Consider the following 21747-nt stretch of genomic DNA (forward strand, 5'->3'; position numbering starts at 1 on the left):
ACCCAGTATCATAACATGAATATAAATTCCCTCAATTGTACACTACTTTTACCCTGTTTGCACATTAATCCTCCTGGCCCACTGTTTTCTTATCAGAGTCTTACTCCAAATATTCTGCCTGATTTCTCATTGGGTACAGTTCCCATCAACTTACACTAAGCACCAATCCCATACCAGAAACAATGTAAGCAAAAGTAAGTTTTCTGCTCTTGGGATCTCATGGTCTAACACAGGGGAGGTAAGTCCAAGATTCTTCATCTGCTATTTAAGGTCTCTGGCCACCAAACTATCTTTCTGGTTTACAACTCTAAGATTCATAAGAGATTTTCCTTCAGTTAAATGGGTTTATACTCTCCCATCTCTAAACTTCTGCTTATGACATATCCATCCTCTTGCATCCAACCAAGGCATCCTCCCCTTCCTTATCCAAAGCTTTCAAGACCCAGCTCAGATGCCATCTGCTTCTCTAGCCCGGCAGTTTTGAATCATTCTTGATATGCGGCATCAATTCTACTGCTGCTTTATCTATCTTTAAAAAACAGGTGACCACCAGTATTTCAGTTTTCACATATTCATACATCTCCTACCCTGTTCATTTGTAAGATCTGAGAAGGTCAGGACTTCTCAGTAGGATAAGGTGAGTCTTACCCTTCCTCAAGTGCTTCACAGTGCCTTTGTACTTAAATTGTCAATAAGAATTCACTAAGTGTGTGGACTTGACAAGGTTTTGGAAAACCTACATGCTTAGTTTCCAGAATGAGATCTGACAGTGAAAATATCCTAGGCTGCTGTCTGTCTTTCTAGCTAAGCATTATCACACAGGAAGGACTGTCGCTCCTATTCTTGGTAGAGAAAACATCTAACAACGGTATTAACACAGTTGTAAACAAGTTGCTAGATTCACCTCTACGAAAAGCTCCAAACACTTTCACGACTAATTTAATAGTTTACTTACCTGCCACCCACAGCAAAATCAGAGATCGCATAATAATAGGACTTGAGAACTTTGGGATCATTAAACACTTCATCTCCAAAAGTGTTCAGGCGATTAAGAGTTACTCTGATGTCAGTGGCAGTTACCCATTCCTGTCAGGAAGCAAAAATAGAAACACAAAAGAGAAGTGGAGGGACTGAAAATGATATAAACATGACAAAATGTTCTCAATCACTAACTTATCATTTAGCTTACGCCCTCTTCTAGCACTCAATCTATTATAATACTCAATGACTTCTTTAATTTTCTAATATTTTTCTCCTTCTTGACTCTTCCCTTCTTTGATTTGTTACTGTACTACTCAAGAGTCTCAAAACACAAGGATAATAACAAATTTCTTTGCAAGGCTGCTGAGAGGCTTAAAATATAATGTGCAGCATACATTAGGGACTCAATACACATGCCCCTTCCCTCCATCCTGCATCCGCACCCCAAATACAGTCAGGGATACCAACTCAGAGCTCATGGAGCACCACACTTGGATCAGAGATGCTGGTCATTGCCTGCCCCTGCCCATGTTATAGCATCTATTCCTCCCTGCCAACCCAAACCACTACTGACAGATCTGAGGGAGATGCCCAAGTACTTGCTAATAAATCATTACATAGGCTTGAACCAATAGGATGTTGTCTGTGTTTGTCTTGACCCTCCCCACAATATCACCTTCTCTCTGAGGCCTTCCCTGGCCACCTTATCTAACATTGCTACCCCTCCCCAACTTCCTATTTCCCACTCTCACTTTATTTACACTGTCTTTTTTCACACACACCCTACCCTTCCCACCACACTGTAAGTAGTACCATGAGGGCAGGAAACTTCTGTTCTGTCCACTGCAATTTCCCTAGCATGCAGGAGGTATGCAAACTATTATTTGCTACGTGAATGAATGAATTTGAAGAAACCACAACTTATCAAGTTGGTAGGTATACCATAATGGCAGAGGACAAGAATGGGGGCTGTAGAGTTTTTCCCTAGGTTTTATGAGATCTAAGCCCTTACACTGAGCTAATTTTAGGCAGATATTTACATGTGTGGTAGAATGCTATGCTAATGATCCCAGTGAATAATGTCTGCTAGGGTCCACACCCAGTGCAGTCTCTTTCTATGCTGACTCTAGGCTTGGGTGTGTGACTGGTTTCAGCCGCAGGTACATCAACAAATGTGACATAAGCAGAGGCTTGATAAGTACTTGTGCACAGGGACTCACCCTCACAGATCACTTCCACTGTGGTATAAATCCTGGTCTAGCCTCCTGATAATAGAAGACCACAGGGAGACAGAGACCTAGGCCCCAGCTGACCTGTCAGGCGAAGTGACCCAGGCTAACACAGAATCATGAGAAATCATAAATTACAGTTATCTAAAACCATTAGGTTTTGGGGTGGTGTATTACATATAACCACTCAAAGATAGCATTTCCATTTTAAGTCCTTCCTAGGGACTGCACAACAAAATCACCTTTGGAGACGTAACAAGCAAGTGCAGAGGTGCAGACATCTATGTTTTCAGAAAGCTCCAGGTGAGTCTGGGAGGCACAGCCTTGATTTGGAACCACTGCCTTAAGCCACACCAAATACCTGGCATACAGAACAACATGGAGAGCTCATAAAAGCTAATCTCCACAAAGCCTTCAAGTATAATTAGAAAGGAGAAGAGACGATGATTTCACCATATCCAAACTTGGAACTCCAATAACAACTCCTACTCACAGCCACAACGGTAGGAATATTTTAGTCGTCTGTAATGTAAATAGCTAAACATATCTCTGTGTTTAGTGCTTATTATATCTTCTACAGGCTTCAACCTTATCACAGCTCTCTTTGAATAAGAGCTTCTCAAAAAGCTAAGCCATTTTTCTTCCTAATGGGCATCTTTAAAGAACAGACCCTGGAGCTAGACCCTGCAGGTTCTGAATCCCAGTTCTGCCACTTAAACTGTGTGATTTGAGGCAAGTTACGTCCTTTCTGGGCCTCTGATTCCTCACCCGTAAAATGGAGACAATAAAAGTATCTACCTTACAGAGTTACTGTGAGGGTTAACTGAGGTAGAAAATCAAAAGGCTTAGAACAGTGCTTGTCACATTATAGTATGCTACAGTAAGTGCTTCAATAAATGTAAATTATTATCATAAATCGATACATGCTTAGTAATACTTATAATAGGGTGAAACCAAGAAGGGTCTCCTTCCCCATCTGGGAGATTACAGCTTCTGCAGGGAGGTTCAGGGAACAATGAAGAGAGGGAGAGAGGTGGGAGTTCCCTCTCATTGTCAGATCAGCTAAAAGTCAAATTAGCTCAACTTCTTTGGCAACTGGATATCAGAGACAGAGCTCTTACATCCAGAGACACATAATTAATGTTACTCCATAACGAAACAGACTGACCACGTCTATGCAGATGCCCATAGCAATTTTTTTTTTAATGCCAGGTCATAACCCATAGCATTTTTACCACACATAGTCTCATCACCTCTTTTCACGAGTTTCTATGGCATAAAGAGCAACAAACATCACAATTCCTACAGTTGGGGAAATGGCTCAAGACAGGCAGAGCAGGTGTACAGTTAGCAAAGGTGCCAGAAAACCACAGTTACAACTTTGTATTACTGCATTTTCCTACTGACTACACTGTTCTTTCTATTGTTGCCTCATCAGGACAGGAAAATGCAATAATTTGCTGTAGGAAAGGAAGAAGTCTGGCAAATGCTTGCTAACTGATCAACTTAAAGAGTATTTGTGAGGTCACCTCTCCACTGGGCATTCAGTCTTCTGCTTTTTCTTTTCTTTCTTCTTTTTTTTTTTTTTTTGAGATGGAGTCTCACTCTGTTGCCCAGGCTGGAGTGCAGTGGCATGATCTCTGCTCACTGCAACCTCTACCTCCCAGGTTCAAGTGATTCTCCTACCTCAGCCTCCAGGGTAGCTGGGATTACAGGAACCTACCACCATGCCTGGCTAACTTTTTTTTTGTATTTTTAGTAGAGAGAGGGTTTCACCATGTTGGTCAGGTAGGTTTTGAACGCCTGACCTCAAGTGATCCACCTGCCTCGGCCTCCCAAAGTGCTGGGATTACAGGCATGAGCCACTGTGCCTGGCCCTGCTTTTTCATCTGTCAAAATCAGCTATCCTCTCCGCCATTTATTTTGAACACAACTTATCTCCATCGCAAGAAACACTTTTTTGCAAGGCCTTGGCAAGAACACTCATTGCTCACTATAACCTCAGAGTTTACCAACAGCTTTCACATTCATGCTCTCCCAGCAACTTACAGAAACACAATGGAAGGGGGGAAACTAGACCTACAGAAAAATACATTCTTATCTTTTGTCACTGTCCAAAACCATACAATTAGAAAGAGAGTCCCTGAACATAATAATGGAGAGAAAGAATAAGAAGATCCAAATTAGAAACCCTAGAAAAATGGGGTATTTCCCACTGAGAAATCACAACAGCTTTTCACATAATGTACACAGCATTTGAAAACCCATGATCAGACTATCTTGTTGCAGTCAACTGATATAGGCTATCCCCATGTGGCTGTTGACTTCAGCCATATGCAGCAGCATCTCCAATTCTGTGTTAAAGTACTGAGTACAGCATGAGGCTCATCAGCTTTTCCATCATCAAATAGCCGGGACATATGAAAAGTTCGCAGAAATCTGAGCAACACAGAAGAATTCCGTATTATGGTGTATAAGGAATATGCATGTAGAATTCATGAGGACAAATAAATCCTTCTCAAACAGGGAAATGTTTCTATCACAGTGTTTAAGTACAATGCTATGGGTACCTAAATTAATATCCTGTTACTAACATCCATCCTTTTAGGTGATGAAGAGTTTCTTTAATGATAGGCAGTGGTGCCAGACAAACCTAATCAAGATTTTCCTGTGTAAAAATGTGTAAATATCTTGCTTCAACTGTTTCCCTTTGCTAATTTTAAAAAATACTTTTTATTTTGTCAAATCAAAAAATAGGTAAGAAAAGATTCAAGAAATCTGGGTAATTAGGTCAAATGTTCTCTTCAAAAGGTCAGAAGGAAAATGTTTCCACCTCAGATACAGAGACTACAGTTAAAATTGTTTGACTTTTTAAAAAATGTGTAAAGTTTACATCCTAGAATAGACCTGCAAGTGCATAAGAACAAACATCAACCAGGCAGCAGGAACAAAATTACTTTCCTTTACTTATTAATAGTACACAGAGAGCAGAATCAAGCTCTCTGTCTGTGTTGCTCAAGTATTCTACTCTGACCCGGTACCTCAGAAGTGGGACCACAGGCCCCGCTACAATAATCTTTCCGCACCTCACGTTATAGAACTAGCTGGCTTCAGGCCAACCTGTGAGAACTTACCTGCAGCACAGGGCTATTGTCAAAGTTATAGGCACTTGGCCTTCCTTCCAGGGTAGAAAAGGCCACGTTGCCCCCAGTGAGGGGAGAAATGTCACTGAATTCATCAGTACACAAGGCCTGCTGCTCGTCCCCTCCTGTCCTGATGAAGCCGCGGTTTGCCTTGGAGTAGGTGTTCTCGCAGGAACCACTGTAGTACTGGTAAGGAATCCAGGGCCCGTCTTCCCGCGTGCGTTTGTAAATGGCAAAGCTCTCTGGGCGGCTGGTGTGGAACTTGAGACGCACATAGGTGATGTCAAAAGCTTTTCCTGAGGGACAAACACATCGAAGGTCGTAAGTCATATGTATGAAGCAAAGAAATGCCCTATATTCCCAGCTTAGTTTGGAACTTGACAAAGGATACAAATCACCTTGTACACATTAAACCAAGAAGACAGGCTATTCTAAAACAGAAAACTACATATTTTCCCACAAAATGACAAATGGCAGTTGGGTCCATAAATTGGCTCATAAAGGCCTGTCGTGAGGTGCGTTGTGGAAATTTTGTGTGCAATGAAAACTGGTGGCATATGTTAGTACTGTACTTATACTATTAATTAAAACTAAAATTGAATTAAAAGCACATTTATTCTTAATGCTGGTACTTCAGTAAAAGCTTAATTAAAAGATACAAAAGCAAATATATGCTGACTTTCTAAATGGGTCTCCAGACCCTTTAAGACTTTAAAAAAACCTTATTCTCTATTAACTGTAATGTTACTCTTGATGCAGGAAGAATATCATCAGCACTATTCTTCTACTTATCTACCAGGTTAAGATACAGACATTTGAAGAAGGGAGGACAGTGTTTGAGAGACATAGCAGGGAGCAGAATAAGAAAGAATAAAAAATTCCTTCAGTAGATGAACAATGAAATGGGGGAAAAAAAGAGAAAGGTAGAAAGGAGGTCTAAAGAGGTTGTTTGAATATGTTCAAAAGAGAATATATGAGAAATGAGCTCTGAGCAGAAAGGAAAAGACAGCAGTCACTGGGGCAGACAGTTCACTGCAAAAGCCAGAGTGTGGTCTTATGGTCAGGATGGCTTCGTTGCCAGCCAGTGTGTCTTCACATGGGTAAAAGAAACAAACACCATTCATTCACACATTGGGTCCTGCTATCTCTAACAATATCTATACTTTGCTACTTCTATGTTATAGTGAAGATCTCAGTTTGGTCAACAAGAACTTGTTAGGCACAAATCTATGCTCAGCTCTATGCTATATACATCAGGGAACAGAATGTGTTAGACACAGGGATCCTTGTACTTGAGGAGCTTACAGTTTTCTTCCTCCCTAAGCCAATTAATTCAAGAACCATCCTAACCCTCTCCTACAAAACCCACAGAACAGCAACTTCTGTGCTCTCAGAAGTGTTGAGGAGAGACTTCTGCCACTTGCAGTTCCTCATACCCACTAGTCCCTGAGAGACAAGGAGCGATTCCTCACGTGTGGCCTGGACCCCGCTATGTCTCTCTCTGGCTGTTGACTGGAGTCCCCCTCTCTCCTCTCCTGCACTCAGTGCAATACAGTGCGGCTCTGCCTCTGTGTGGGGTGGGGCCTGCTGCTATCCTGTTGCTGGATCTGGGACTAAGTGGGTGTGGTCAATTCAGGGAGGAAAAGAGCAGAAAGCCTATGCAAGCTATGTGTCCAGGTCACATTCTTCAACTGAGCGTTCTCTATAATAATACTGACAGGAAGAGCCATATCTGACGATTTCTCAACTGGCCCAGATCTTAAAGGAGGCTGGATTAACTGTCCCCCACATACATGAAACATACTTGCGCACACCTTAGCTTCAACACAAAGCCATGTGGCATGACAGAAAGAACACAGGACTGGGCATTTTGAGACCTGAGTTCAGATCCTGCCTCCCTCCTTCACTAACCATATGATTTCTGCTCTGCCATTTTCTCTTTGTAAAAATGATGACAATCCCTGCCCCACCTACTTCAAGAGTTGCTGGATGGTCAAACTAAGATCTACACATACTTGACTAATTGTAAAAATCGATACAAATATAAGGCATTATCACAATAGGGTTTACAAAGAACATTCCTGAACTGGGATTCTGAGTATGTTCACACAAAAGGACCTGACTATTCCTGATACAATTACCAAAGGATATTATACAAACATGAATATTCTATCTAGGATGCAGTGCATTTTGCCTAGACAGAGGTCACACAAAATACAGTTTACACACTTCCTGTTAAAAGAATGCAAGTTTTACCTGTATCTCTTTATTCCGTCAAAAATGTCAAGACATCACCTTTGAATGAGGGCGAGGTTATAGTACAGTATCTGTGGCATTCCAGAGACTCACTATCTAAGACATTCCAGAATGGTTAAAGTAATTTTACTCATGAGTAAGTGGCCTGGATTGTTCAAAGGCTCACTCACTAGTCTGTAGATCACAGATTATCCTTGCTTCTCTATTTTCTATCTTTCTGATATCTCATTGTTCTTTAGCAACCCAATGGCAACTGACTGGGCCAAAGGAGAGAAAGTAAAATCAATCAAGGCATCCTGTGTTCCAATCAACATCTATACTACAAAGCCACATTCTGAAAGAACCAGGCATGTGTCTCTTGCTGCAGGCATAGACGCACAGCCACAAGTAGCAAAATGTCCAGAAAGCAATTATGCTAGCATTAAACTCTGATGCAGTCTACTTTGCAGGTGCTGGCCTGGCCTTGCTGGCACTGAGCTTCATTTGCAGGGCTACCTTTCTCATGACAACCTACAGCCACAGCTGGAAATGAGGGAGCTCTGTGGCAGTCTGTATGGAGGCGCACACACCTCCAGGACAAGAGAGCCATGTGCACTGTCCTCAGAGTTGCATCAACCCAACAGCGCATACAGACAGCTGCAATTTACAAATCATCATGAGATGATTCCATGACAGGGGAAGTGCATCATGTTTGGAAAGCATGGAGAAGATCATCTAACCCAGATTTACAAGTTCAAGAAATGCTTTCTAGAGGAAGAGGCATCTAAATCCAAGACGTGAGGAATGCTTAGAATGAGCTAAGCAAACAGGGACCCATCGTCCAGGCACATGAAATGGCATGTACGAAAGCCCAGAAAACACAGAGGAGTGATCACTGGAGGAATTAGAGTTGTCTAGGGTAGCTAGAACTAGAAAGTGGCTGGAGATGAGGCAAACAAGGAGCAGAGCACGCCAGGCTACGGTCATGTTTAAGGAGCAACTTTACCTTAAAGGTAATGGCCAGCCACTGAAGGCATTAAACCAGAAAATACATGATCAGGTTTGATTTTTAGAAAGATTAGTGTGGAGATTAGGTTGGAAGGGACAGGAACGAAGATGGGGAGGTCAAGATGTGGCAGTAATCCAGGGAAGATGACAGAGGCTGAAGAATGGGAACAGAGGAATGGAGAGAAATGAATGGACCTGAGTGAGGTGTAGGAAGCCATTTTCAACAGTAACTTAGTAACTGATGTACTACAAGGCGATAGGGAGCTGCTTTTGAAGGCCTCCTCACTTGTCACTGTCAGTACCCTGTTTCACTGTCAAAGTTGCTTTTTCCCATTCCATGAGGTGGAAGCATTAAAAATAACATTCAGCTTTCTAGTTTAAAATGAACCAAGTGGAGGGTAGTACTATTCACTGAATAGAGAACAGAGAAGAGTGGGCAGGACTGGAGGCAGGCGCAGGGGCAGGATGGGAAGATGAATTCAGTTTCAGATACACTAGTTTGGGGATGCCTGCAGGTCATGTAGATGAGGAAATGTCTGTAGGGAGCTGGATGTGAGCAGTTTGACAGGTCAAGAGAGATATCTGAGTTAAAAACAGAGACTTGGGACTCAACGGTATGTAGATGGACACCGGAGACTTGAGTACAGTTGAAGCCCATGGAGTAAGTGTGTTGCGTGAAAGCTGAATTCTGAGACCACCCTAAGGTGCACAAACGTTCACAGCACACACAGAGGAAGATGACAGAGGAGGCTATGAAGGGCCAGCCAGACGGAAGAAGGCAAGTAAAAGAATAAAAATGTCACAGAAGCCAAGGAAAGACAGTTTCGAGGAGGGAGAAATCAACAGGGTTCAAATATGCTAGCAGAGTCAAGTAAGATACTGACTAAGAAGTATTCATCAGCTTCAAGCCACAGAGGTTGCAGCTATACCAAAAGCAGTTCCAGGGACAGGATGGCAGTGGTTGGAATTGAGAATGGGTCGGGCGTGGTGGCTAACGCCTGTAATCCCAGCACTTTGGGAGGCTGAGGCAGGCGGATCACTTGAGGTCAGGGGTTCGAGACCAGCCTGGCCAACATGGTGAAACCCCATCTCTACTAAAAATTCAAAAAATTAGCCGGGGGTGGTGGTGTGCACCTGTAATCCCAGCTACTCAGGAGGATGAGGTGGGAGAATCACTGGAACCTCCGCTGGAACCAGCGGAGGCTGCAGTGAGCCGAGATCACGACACTGCACTCCAGCCTAGGCAACAGAGCAAGACTCCCTTTCAAAAAAAAAAGGAATTATTCAGAATGGACAGCAAGCAGACACAGTGAGTGTAGTTAATCTACCATATGGTCCGGCTAAAGAAGAGGAGAAGGAGGGGAAGATGATATTTGGAAGGGTTACAGGGCCAAGGAAAGACTTATCTTTTTTTCTTTCTTGTTTTCTGATAGTAGAGATGAACGTGTATTAAACACTGTTGTACTTGAGTCAGCAGAGAGGGAAAGGTGAAAAACAAGCTGGAAAACAAGAACGGGATTCCATGTTTGTTGGGAGACTGGTTCTCTACAGAAAGAAACCTGCCTCTTTGCTCTCTGTCTGGGTACATATGCAAAGTGACTTTGCAGGTTTTAAGGGACAGAAGTTGAAATTCGAGTTCTACCAATGACTTTTTTTCTGTGTAGTGAAAATTCAAGGATACCTGCTAACGACTGGCGGCAAAGTCAGGGAGTAACGTTGGGTGGGGAATATTTGAACAGAGTGTAGCCTGTAAAGTCTATCCCCTCCATAAACAAAAAACTCAAGGGCAGATGTTTAGAATGAAGCACACAAAATTAACCAATACTTCCTGCTCTGGGTCCTACAGTTCATGCTGGCTGAGGGAATGAGAGGAGGGGAACAGGCCGCATCAACAATGAGAATCCAGCCTTTGTTCACGTAGGACCAAGCCAAGAAATTCTGCTTAATAGCCACTGTGAAGTCCAGCAAAGACAGCTGACTAGAAAAAAGAAGGCTTACTGGGCAGAGACCAGGTGGCTAAAAAGACAGCAGAAGGCCATGCCTTTGTAGAACATCTCTGTGGAAGTGTGATTTCCACTGCAGCATTCAGCATCCGCACTGCCAATATAACAGAAAAACAACAAGACAAGGGGACTAAAGTTGCTTCAAGGAATTTGGAATCCAGTCTGGATAAATAAGAAGGCAAATACAGAAAATGGAATAGAGGGGTCAAAGTGCGAGGTATGTGTGTTATCTGGAATTAACTACAACCAGAACTGGAACACTAAGGAGCTTCTTATTCTGTTAAATAACTCCACTGGAGGGTTACCATGTCGTCTCTCTCACCATACTTTCCTACTCTGTCCATCCTACTCATTTCACAATTGACAAAGTAAGAAGATTCAGTTAACAGGTAGATGAATAGAAAACAGGACCAGATCTTCTAATTTCCAGTCTGATGACACTACTAAATTATCATCACACTGTGGGAGCAAGTCAAAGTAGACAGTATGGCTTTAAGGTAAAGTAGCCAAGTCAAACAATTAAGGAAAACAGTAAGTGCATTTCTGGATGTATTCCAGCAACTATTCAACCAGAACATCTTCCACCCCTCACCCCATGTTCACGCACATGAAGACTAACCATGGATATACACACCACCAAGAAAATGTTTAGCTTCTGAGTGTTCTACTGCCCCTCTTCCTCCCCCTGCCACATCCCTTCCATAAACAAAAAACTCAAGGGCAGATGTTTAGAATGAAGCACACAAAATTAACCAATACTTCCTGCTCTGGGTCCTACAGTTCATGCTGGCTGAGGGAATGAGAGGAGGGGAACAGGCCGCATCAACAATGAGAACCCAGCCTTTGTTCATGTAGGACCAAGCCAAGGAATTCTGCTTAAGCCTCCTACGTGGTGAAGTATTTCTAATCTCTCTGAATAGGGGAGAAACTCTTCTTGTCTTAGAATTGGATTGAAGCACTGACTGCTGGGGAACATAAATGCTTCTCTGTTATGTGCTACTCAGAAAAATTCCATAAGGATCTTGTGAAATAACCTCCTTTAGAGTTTAGTAATGAATGACAATGGCCATATAGAATTTCACAAAATTGCAAAATGCCCTTCCACAGCTTGAATTAGAAAAAGAAAACTAGTTCATTCTAAAGTATCAAATTAGGAGTCACTGGTTCACCACTGGCTCTTATGTGCTAACTCTCTGGAAGTCAGAAAAGGAATGCTCTCCTTGAAGCCAGACTTGATTTTAGGAATATAAAACTAATAAAGTTGTAGCACAAAGTCAATTAGAGATGGGGTGTGTTTAGGCTACTAAATGGGATTCTCCAAACAGTTAACACAAACAGTAGTCACAGAAAGCAACTATTTGAAAATGTTTTCAATTTTGTTAGCATAACTGCTGGCTGAAACAAGAGTTCCCAGGCAACACATCCAGCTGCACACCAGCTGTTATTGTTCCACCTCAGCGGATGGATTGCACAAACAGAGTCTCACCGATTAAGACGACCCAAGGCCAAGTTAATACTGACTGTGGGATCCTCAAGCAGACACAGGCAGGCGATCGGAAAGCCCTACAGAACAACTAAGCACAGAAGGAATCTACTGAGATGATCTGGTACAGTGCGGTCACTCTAGTTGCTGTAACACTCACTCCTCATTATTGCCTGTTGAAGGGCTAGTTTCTATTGGCTAAAACTTATCTTTAAAATGGTTTGTTTTTAAAAACTTATTATCCTGTTCCTTTCCCCTAAATTTCTGTACTCCCTTTTCATTGCCTCCCCCTTGCCAATCAGTCAAATGCCGACAGTGCAAGAGGACAATCCCTTAGAAAGTATATTTAGATCAGCACAACTTAAAAATGCAGACAAGTAAACTTTACAGCTTTGTATAAAATAGTAATTCCTAACTAAATTTATGACAACAAATGCAATGGAACTTACAATTTGAGAAAGCATCCCTTTCAAATGAACAAAGGGCTTCAATAATCATGTTTTCTGAGTACAGGCAATAAGCACTTCCTATCACACTTGGGCCATTGTTAAGAACCGAAAGACACACTAAGACGAGCAGAGATAGAATATGGAAAGTCTCAATTCTATGTTGCCACAGTGAAATACAACAAGGCAGGTGGGTAAAACAGAAGATATTTTAGAATTTCTCAAAGCTAACAGAATTCTATATCAAAAGCTATTTATAAAAATAATGGAATGATTATTATCACTATGGAGCTAAGAGGAAAACAAAAGTTTTGAAATAGACGGTATGATTTTGGAAAAGATAAACCCATAATCTCTATGGATATTAGATTTTTCCATGAAGTATCAAAATTAAAGTTTAAGCCAAAAAAGACACTTCTCTTTCCCTATCACCCTCAAAATACTACTTGGTGCTATGGTTAAATAAGATCACAGCACTAATCTAATGTAGAAGTTCTCAAAAATAAAAGCTTTCTGCTTGCATTACCTAATTGCAATGCCCCAAAATGCCATATACACTTCAGTAAACTGAAGGGCCAAAATTGACTAATCATGGTAATTAAAATGTGATCATAAAACAGCCATTACATGCATACGGAGAGAATTCTTAACTGAACACTAGAATGTCAAACACCCTTGGAGAGTAATTTCAAATAAGTGCAAATCACTGTTAGAGGGTACAAACACTTTCCACTATCAAAACATATGATAAATTCATCCTGATCTGCATATCTTTGCCATTTTATTTGACATACTCACCAAAAAAGATAAGATTCCCAAGTGAAATTTTAAGCCAAGAACTGGGGAATATGCCTTATTAACCCAAACCCCATGCTTCCAAGACTCAATACCAGACCTAATTCATGGTGGTAGACCACAGGCATGAATAAGTCCTGGAGCTGGGCTAAAGGAACAAGGCCAGCATTCACCCCCACTCATGCAAGCTGTGGCAAAAAATCCATTCACTCTGCTGAACAAAGTTCCCACTACAGGGATTTGACTGACATAAGATTTAATAGAGTTACAAAGAAGGCAACTAAGTTAATTATAACACTAAATAAATAAAAAGACAATTAAATACAAGCTACATAAGCCATATTTTAGAAATGTATAATTGTTAAGATATGAAAAAGACACCATAATTTTATGGGAAGCTATTTCTTGTTCTGTGATATTCATATACTATTGAAAGCTGGCTATAGTTTGGCTTTTATCTATAACAGAAGGGTGAAAAATTTTTTTTTTTTAAAAAAAGAGAAAACCATCTAATTAAAAAAACAAGATTCTACAGTAATAGACTAAGTCTATAGTAATAGACTAAGGTCAACTCCAATAATCCCACAAAGTCACAAAAAGTTGACCAAAGTTTACTTTTTTTATTCAACAACTATCTGCTAAGTGAAGTTAATAAGTCCACTGTGATGTGCTATTTAAAATACTCCAATCTGGCCAGGCACGGTGGCTCACGCCTGTAGTCCCAGCACTTTGGAAGGCCAAGGTGGGAGATCACCTTAGTTCAGGAGTTCGAGACCAGCCTCATCAACATGGTGAAACCCCATCTCTACTAAAAATATATAAATTAGCTGAGTGTGGTGGCGGATGCCTGTACTCCCAGCTACTCAGGAGGCTGAGGCAGGAGAATCACTTGAACCCAGGAGGCAGAGGTTGCAGTGAGCTGAAATCACACCACTGCACTCCAGCTTGGGCGACAGAGCAAGGCTCTGTCTCAAAAAACAAACAAACAAACAAACAAACAAACAAACAAATAAAAAACTCTAATCCTTCATTTTGCTAGAGTGCCTTTTATTCTTTAGTTTCATTCCTAATAAACTCGGTCCCTAATTCCCCTAGATCATGTACTATTCGCATCTGTCCTCAAAAGAGGAAATAATTACAAATTACAAATACCATAAGATATCTTACATACTAAAATGGCTTTCTCAGTTTTCACAACTGCTTATTAATTTCTTACCACAACCAGCCATTAGATCAAGGTTAATAGCTATGACTGGTCTTGATAATTACTCAAGTTCAAATTCTTCCATTCATTCAACAAACATTTACTGAAAACCTACTATGTGCCAGTCCCTGTTCTAGGCACTGGGGCTTAGCAGAGAATAAGACAAGGTCTCAACGTTGTAGAACTTATAGTGAAGTAGGGAGCATGCCTGGGAAAGGGGTAGATTTTAAAATAAAAATGAATATTCTGTGTGTCAGATGACGGTGAAAAATGAAGCGGGAATAGAAAGTTTGTGGAGAGCCTATTTAATTCAGCATTATCAGAGATGGTCTCATGACATGGATAAGGTGATACCTGAGTAGAGCCCCGAAGAAGTAAAAGAGTGCAACATCTCGGGGAAGAGCATTCCAGGAACGGCAAGTGCAATACCCTGAGGCAGGCACATGCTGGCAAGTTCCAGGGAGTGCTGAGGAGGCCAGTGCGGCTGAAGCAGCAGTGAGTAGGGTGGAAAGGTATTAGGAGATGAGGTGAGAGAAGCTGAGAGGGGGAGGGGATGCCAACATGGAGGGTTTTGTAGGTCACTGTAAGACTTGGTTTCTACTCTGAATGAGATGAAACCCACTGGAGAATTTTATACAAAGGAGTAACAGGCTCTAACTAGTATTTCAAAAGGATGACTCTGGTTGCTGTACTTACCAAAGACTACAGAGGGGATGACAGAGAAACAAGAAGATGAGTTAGAGGAGTTTTGCAACAATCCAGCTAACAAACAATGGTATTTTGGACATATTTTGAGGGTGGAACAAACCAGTTTTAGTGATGGACTGGATGTGGCATGAAAGCTTTGCCTTATACAATTGGAATGATGAAGCAGTCATGGAGGGATGGAGAGTAAGAAACTGGGAGTTCAATTTCAGATATAGTAAGCTGAAGATGCCCATGAAACCTCTAAGTGAAAATATCAATTCAGCAGTTAGGATATACAAGTCTGGAGTTCAGGAAGAGGCCGCAGCAGGAGAGAGAAATCTGGAAGTCATCAGCATACAGTTAGTATTCAAAGCCATGGGATTAGAGGAAAACAACTATGGAAGGGATATAGATAGATAAGAGGTACACAGACTGGGTCTCGGGACATACCAACTTTTAGCAATGGGGGAAATGGGGAGGACCCAGCAAAGGAGACCGGACAGAAATAGCCACTGAAGTAGAAAGAATACCAAAAGAGTAGAATTCCAGAAGCCAAATTTTAAAAAGCTTCTTTTAAAAAGAAGAGAGTGATCAACTGAACTTTGTCATATACTCCTGAAATGCTAAGAAAAATGACAACTGAGCACTGGCTACTGGATTTGGCAACCTGGAGGTCTGACCTTGAGTGTTTTGTTAGAATTGACAGGAATGAAAGCCGAGAGAATACTGGGCACAAGGGAAGGGGGCACTGGAGACAGGTAATAAAAACAATTTTCCAAGTAATTTTTCTTATTTATTTTCTGTTAGAGACAGAGGAGAGCCCTAAATTGCCCAGGCTGGACTGCAATGGTACTATCATAGCTCACTGCAACCTTGAACTCCCGGCCTCAAGCAATCCTCCCACCTGGGCCTCCCAAGGTGCTAGGATTATAGGCGTGAACCACTGCACCCAGCCCACTAAGTAATTTTTCTATAAAGAAATGAGGTGGTAGCTGGAGAGGGAAAGGGGTGATCAAGAACAAATTGCTTTTTAAGATGGGAAGACATCATGTATTGTGTTGATGGGAAGGATCCAGTGGGGCAGCTGGGTTTCTACTGAACAGTGAGGACTTTCTCTGGTGGCATCACTGGACTGGAGTGGGTCCAAGAGAGTCCCTTTCATCCACAAAGACGTTCTCTAAAAAAGCCTTCCCAAAGATTTCCTAAACAGAAAAGGCATAATATACATTTTCAGGATCACTGTAAGTATCCGGACTAAAAAGAGTTACCTGTACCCAAACAGTTCAAAACCCACAGGCGCTCTAGAAGGTCCCTTTCCATTAGAGCCAGCTCACGTCTATGTCTTCCTGTTACAGTAGTTCCCATCATCTGGCCCACAGTAAGGTCCCAGACTGGCTACCAGAATCACCCACAGAGCTTTTGAAAATGCATATTGTTGAGCCTCATCTCCACAAGTTCCATTTTGGAAGGTTTTGGGTGAGGTCCCAAGGTTTTGGGTGAGGTCCCAAACTCTTGTGTGTTTTTTTCTCTTTTTAAACTTTATGGTCTGTGACACAGCCCTTAGGAGATCCCCAGAACATGTGCCCCCAGACTCGGTATTTTTATAAAGACAATTTTTATGTATAATTACAGTTGAGAAATACTTCCCTACTATAAACTCTTCTCCATCCTGGTTCTCATTCTTTAAAGAATCGGGTAACAAAAGGCTTCTGTGGAATGAACTTAAGTTCTTCTGATTTTCATGTCAGACATTTCAAGGTGCAATTTATTCCATGCATCAACTGTAGGCATGCATAGGCAGTAAACCGGAAAAGCAGCAGTCTTCTTTAAGACACACACAGATGTTAAAGTCAACAGGGATACTCACTCCACATCCAAGTCTGGGGGTGACTGCACAAACTGAGCCCAAACTCCCCAACATTTTCCTCCATGCCAATTTCCTCTATCATTCAACATGCATTCACAAGGCCCTAAATCCTAGGCAAGTAGAAGTACACACTTGATTTTTAGAAAACCTATCTACTGCTGGGGATTTCACAGTGGTATCCTTTACAGGCAGGCATTGGTCAAGATTCCTTGTAAACCAAATTCCCCACCCTCTCTGGTGTCTACCCTTCCTTCCTATAATAAAATGATACAGGACCACCAGCGATTCTCAATGGTAAGGGACACAGCTGAAAGCAAAGAGTTAACTTCTGCTTCAGTACACTCAAAAAGATAAGAAAACACTTTTTCTTCTTTGTCTAGAAGCCTAGACTTGTTTAATCCCAGTCTGTGTCGGGTAATGTCGGTGTTTTCAGGGAGGGTGTTACATTCTGTTGGCTACAGACTAGCATAGAAATATTTATTTTTCAGAGAAGAAATTTTAGGTATTTAAAAAATATATATTAAAAGGGGGGCTTAAGTACAAAGTGCCAGATGTTCATATAGTAATTAGAGAGGGAAGGGAAGAAGAAAGAGGAAGGAGTGGGGTGGGGGAGGGAAAAGAAGAAGGAGAGAATGGGGAAAGAGTAAGATTGAAGAATTATAAAAACACTGTAAAAGTCCAGACTTGATATTCTGGATTTTAAATGATCTCACAACATGCACAACTATCTATAGGGCGTGCTTTCTTTTCACTTTGGAAACTCCTTGGGTCACTGATCCAACCTCCTTCCAGACTCAAGCCTTAGGACACACTTTAAGTAGCTCAGAATCCAAGACAGAGGCTGGCAAACCATAGCTGGCAGATTAAATCTAGCCCACCACCTATTTTTGTAAACAATGCTTTACACTGTTTATCGCTGCTTTTCTGGCTACAAAGGCAGGGTTGGGCAATTGTGGAGACCCTGCATGGTCAGCAAAGCCTAAAATATTTACTAAGTGGCCTTTTACAGAAAAAGTTTGGTGATTCCTGATCTAAGAAATGAAAGAAAACAAAAACGAAGATTTCTACTAAAACCTCTTCTTCTGCAGGGCATACTGTTTTAAAATTTGGTCCAAGGAAGTTTGAATTTTTCCTCTACTCTCATGAAAAAAAAGCAGAAGGAAGTCCATTCAGAAATGTTATAAGATTTAATTCAATTACATTTGATACCCCTAGAATTACCTATGATTTCACAGAAAGAAGCACTTTCTTTTCTTAATAAGCAAAAAGATTAGCAGGTAGGGGAGGGGATGGAGATTTGATGCATTTCAAAAAATAAAATCTGTAATAATATCCTTTAGCTCTTATACAGCTCACAAAAATGAACCAGTGAAGCAGAAAGACAAGGAAAACAACACTCTTGGAACAAGTGACACCATTTTTCCAGCGGTGCCCCCTCCCATACCCACCCTCCCCCCACCAGGCAGAGGCTTAATAAGCAGCAGTTGCAGTGAAGGGGGGGAAACTGATTACTCAAGTCAAACAGTAAACATAACTGGGACAGCAGGAAAAATGACATGTTGAAAACCGCAAATAAAGTGGAAAATGCAAGTAGATCTCATTTAGGTATCTACAATAATCTCCCTCCCTTGTCCTCTGGGTAGGAATTCAGTCCTTCGCACAAGGCCTCCTTGTACTTCTGCTCTTCTGAGCGGATGGACAATTTACATCACGAAAGTACCCTGCCAGCTGGCACTCTCTCTACAAGCGACTGATTGTGAGCAGATGCCTTCGTAAGTATAAACGAATACACCCCCTTCTTCATTTTTCATTCATCTACCCTCTTTGCAAAGGAATAAGAATGTACACTCTACACACTCTCCCGTAGAAACCAAAGTTAGTGTTCTTCATATCCCTTTCTCTCTCGTGGGCTGTGCTTGAACATGCTATTGTGTTCCTGATTAAATTATATCTTCTACAAAGTAGCTAAAATGTATGTAATTCCCCTGGACTACATGTAAATAATCTTGCACTCCTAGATGCATCTGCTTATTTTTTCTAATGACTGTTAAGAAACAAAATTACAACAAATTTAAAGGTCTTAATTGGCTTTTGTGATTCCAGAATTGAGCAACATCTTACTCTATAAAATAGAATGAGTATTCCAATGAGCTGAGCAGAGGAATTGGTTTTATAGACAAAAAATGTCTGAGAAAAGCAGAAACAGAACAAAAAGCAGGTTGACTGTTTCAAAAGTTACTTTCCTTTTAGGGTTAAACAGAGGAGACGTCTTATTATGACCAGGTAAACTGGGCCCCTTCTAAGTGGTTTGTTGTGAATCTGAAACAATTGGTTGTTTCAGAATTCAGGTTAATTATGTGGTACCTAGCATGAGCAACTCCATTCTAGTTTAGTCTGGTCTGCTGGGGCCTAGTGCAAGAGGCTAGTCTAAAACAATGGGCCCCCATAAACTTTATTTAATATGACTTAGATTAAAAACTATGTCCTAGAATAGTCTCAATTTAGAACATTTGATAATCTGCCACAACAAAGAATCATAACTTTCAATCAGAAGTCAGTCTAAATTATTGGTGTATTTAGTGTTATACATTAAATAGTCTTTTTTTAAAAAGCTTCTTTCTAGTTAAATCACCTTCCCCTTAAAGCACATTTTCATTCCAGAAACTTCTTTAAATTTATCTTTAATTGGAAAGTAGTAAAGAATTTGGCAGATAAATATCAAAATGTCCCTTTCCAATGAGGAAAAACTTTTTGCAATCACGCTTGAAACTGTTTTATAAATTATGTAGATAGCATATTCAGTGAAGGTGTCTTGAGGGTAAGGAGATCACACGACAAATTATTTACATAGCATATTTCAGGTAGGTCAGTCAGGTTCCCAGCACTTCAAAAACATGGGCCCTTTAATCTGCTTTTCCCTTTACATTGAGAGCAAACATTAAACAGTGATATTAGAAGAAATGTTCTTCAATCCAGTCTTTGCCATATTTCAGACAGACAGCACTGCAGTTCTCCTCCATGGGAGTATTTCACATGCACCCACAATGGGACTTGTTCTACCTTTCTATTTACATTCTGGAGAACAGCCAAAGTCCTTTCTGGCTCTCTTTGATCTGATGCCAGAGACTTAGTATCCAACACCTACCTAGAAGAAATTCCCTTAGGAGTTCCATGACTAAAGAGGAGTTAGGAAGAAGATAGAAAGTATTCTATAAACCCACCCTGTATCATTATCACTCCCCAGCTTAAGAATCTGTGCAGCTCACCTGATCTAATGCATACTCCTCAGGCATGTTATCACAAGGCACCCATAAGTCTGGACAATTGTGCTTCATTTTCCATCTCCAAACCATATCCTACAGTTCTCTAGTGTAAACTAAAACCTCTGTTCCAGTCTTGCCAACTTTATTATCCATATGCCACGTCTCACCCCTAAGCCATTCTCTAGTCTTGACTCCTTCCAAGCCCTATCCATCCTTCCAGGTTTGGTTCAAGTTCCACCATATCCATCCATGCCACTATCAACTTGTATTATCATCTTACTTTTCTGAACACATAGCACTTACTGTAATTCACTACTTGAGTATTTATTCTTTCATGTTTCTTTGCCCCAACAAGTTTAACTTATTCAAAAGCAAGGAATATATACTTTTGGGTATATTCTATAATAGTGCTTTTCACACTTTTCTAACCATGACACAAATAAAAAAGACACTTTACATTGCAATCTTGAACTCACACATACATACACAATTGAAACTCAAGTTTGATAAAATAATGCAATACTATACATGATGCAATCTGATATTCTAGTTTTCATTCCATTTGATCGAATATGCTGGTTATAGTTCACTAAATCGATTTTATGACATTAGGGAGCTGTGACCCACAATTTGAAAAACACTGCAATTCCTAGGGCACTGTGCTTGTCACAAAACAAGTGCTCAACAAATATTTATTTACAGTAGACTGACTCATCTACCAAACAAAACAGGCTAGAATTCTAAAACAAGACAATATTTTCTGGATATTGACATAGAGCTTATGACGATGCCTTTCAAGGCCTTCTTCCATATTTTAAAAACAGATCAACATTAAAAGAAAATCTTTGTACATGGCAGCCTTTAACAAGATCAAAGAAAACAGGTTGGGCATGGTGGCTCATGCCTGTAATCCCAACACTTTGGGAGGCGGATCACCTGAGGTAAGGAGTTCGAGACCAGCCTGACCAACATAGAGAAACCCCATCTCTACTAAAAGTACAAAATTAGCTGGGCATGGTGAGGCATGCCTGTAATCCCAGATACTTGGGAGTCTGAGACAGGAAAATTGTTTGAACCCGGGAGGTGGAGGTTGTGGTGAGCCAAGATCACACCATTGCACTTCAGGCTGGGCAACAAGAGCAAAATTCCGTCTCAGAAAAAAAAAGAAAGAAAGAAAAGAAAAGAAATGCCCTTTTCCTAAAGCTAAGTAGCAAAAATTTCATTAATCAACATGGCATCCCCAAGAGGGAAAGAAGCCTCTAGCCCTCTAAGGGATCTCAGAAGAACTTAGGAACGGATCCCCTAAGTTCCTTTTAGCAGCTCTGGCTTTCCAGAAGAACTCCTTCAGCCATGAGCATGTGATAAGCTTTCATGGTAGTAGCAAGATTTCCTCTCTGTGAGAT

General features: G+C 41.0%; 1 protein-coding gene across 2 annotated transcripts in view; it reads right to left on the bottom strand.

Moving 5' to 3' along the window:
* LAMC1 (laminin subunit gamma 1) overlaps positions 1–21747 on the bottom strand; it is a 121044-nt gene that overhangs the window by 36680 nt on the left and 62617 nt on the right. For both annotated transcript variants that reach the window (XM_021929676.2, XM_021929679.2), the window contains exons 2-3: positions 5345–5649; positions 956–1086 (exon numbers count right to left, since the gene is read on the bottom strand). In XM_021929676.2, coding sequence (XP_021785368.1) covers positions 956–1086; positions 5345–5649 — 436 coding nt within the window. The remainder of the gene's footprint in view (positions 1–955; positions 1087–5344; positions 5650–21747) is intronic.

Source organism: Papio anubis, chromosome 1, assembly GCF_008728515.1.
Source record: "Papio anubis isolate 15944 chromosome 1, Panubis1.0, whole genome shotgun sequence".
Lineage (NCBI taxonomy): Eukaryota > Metazoa > Chordata > Mammalia > Primates > Cercopithecidae > Papio > Papio anubis.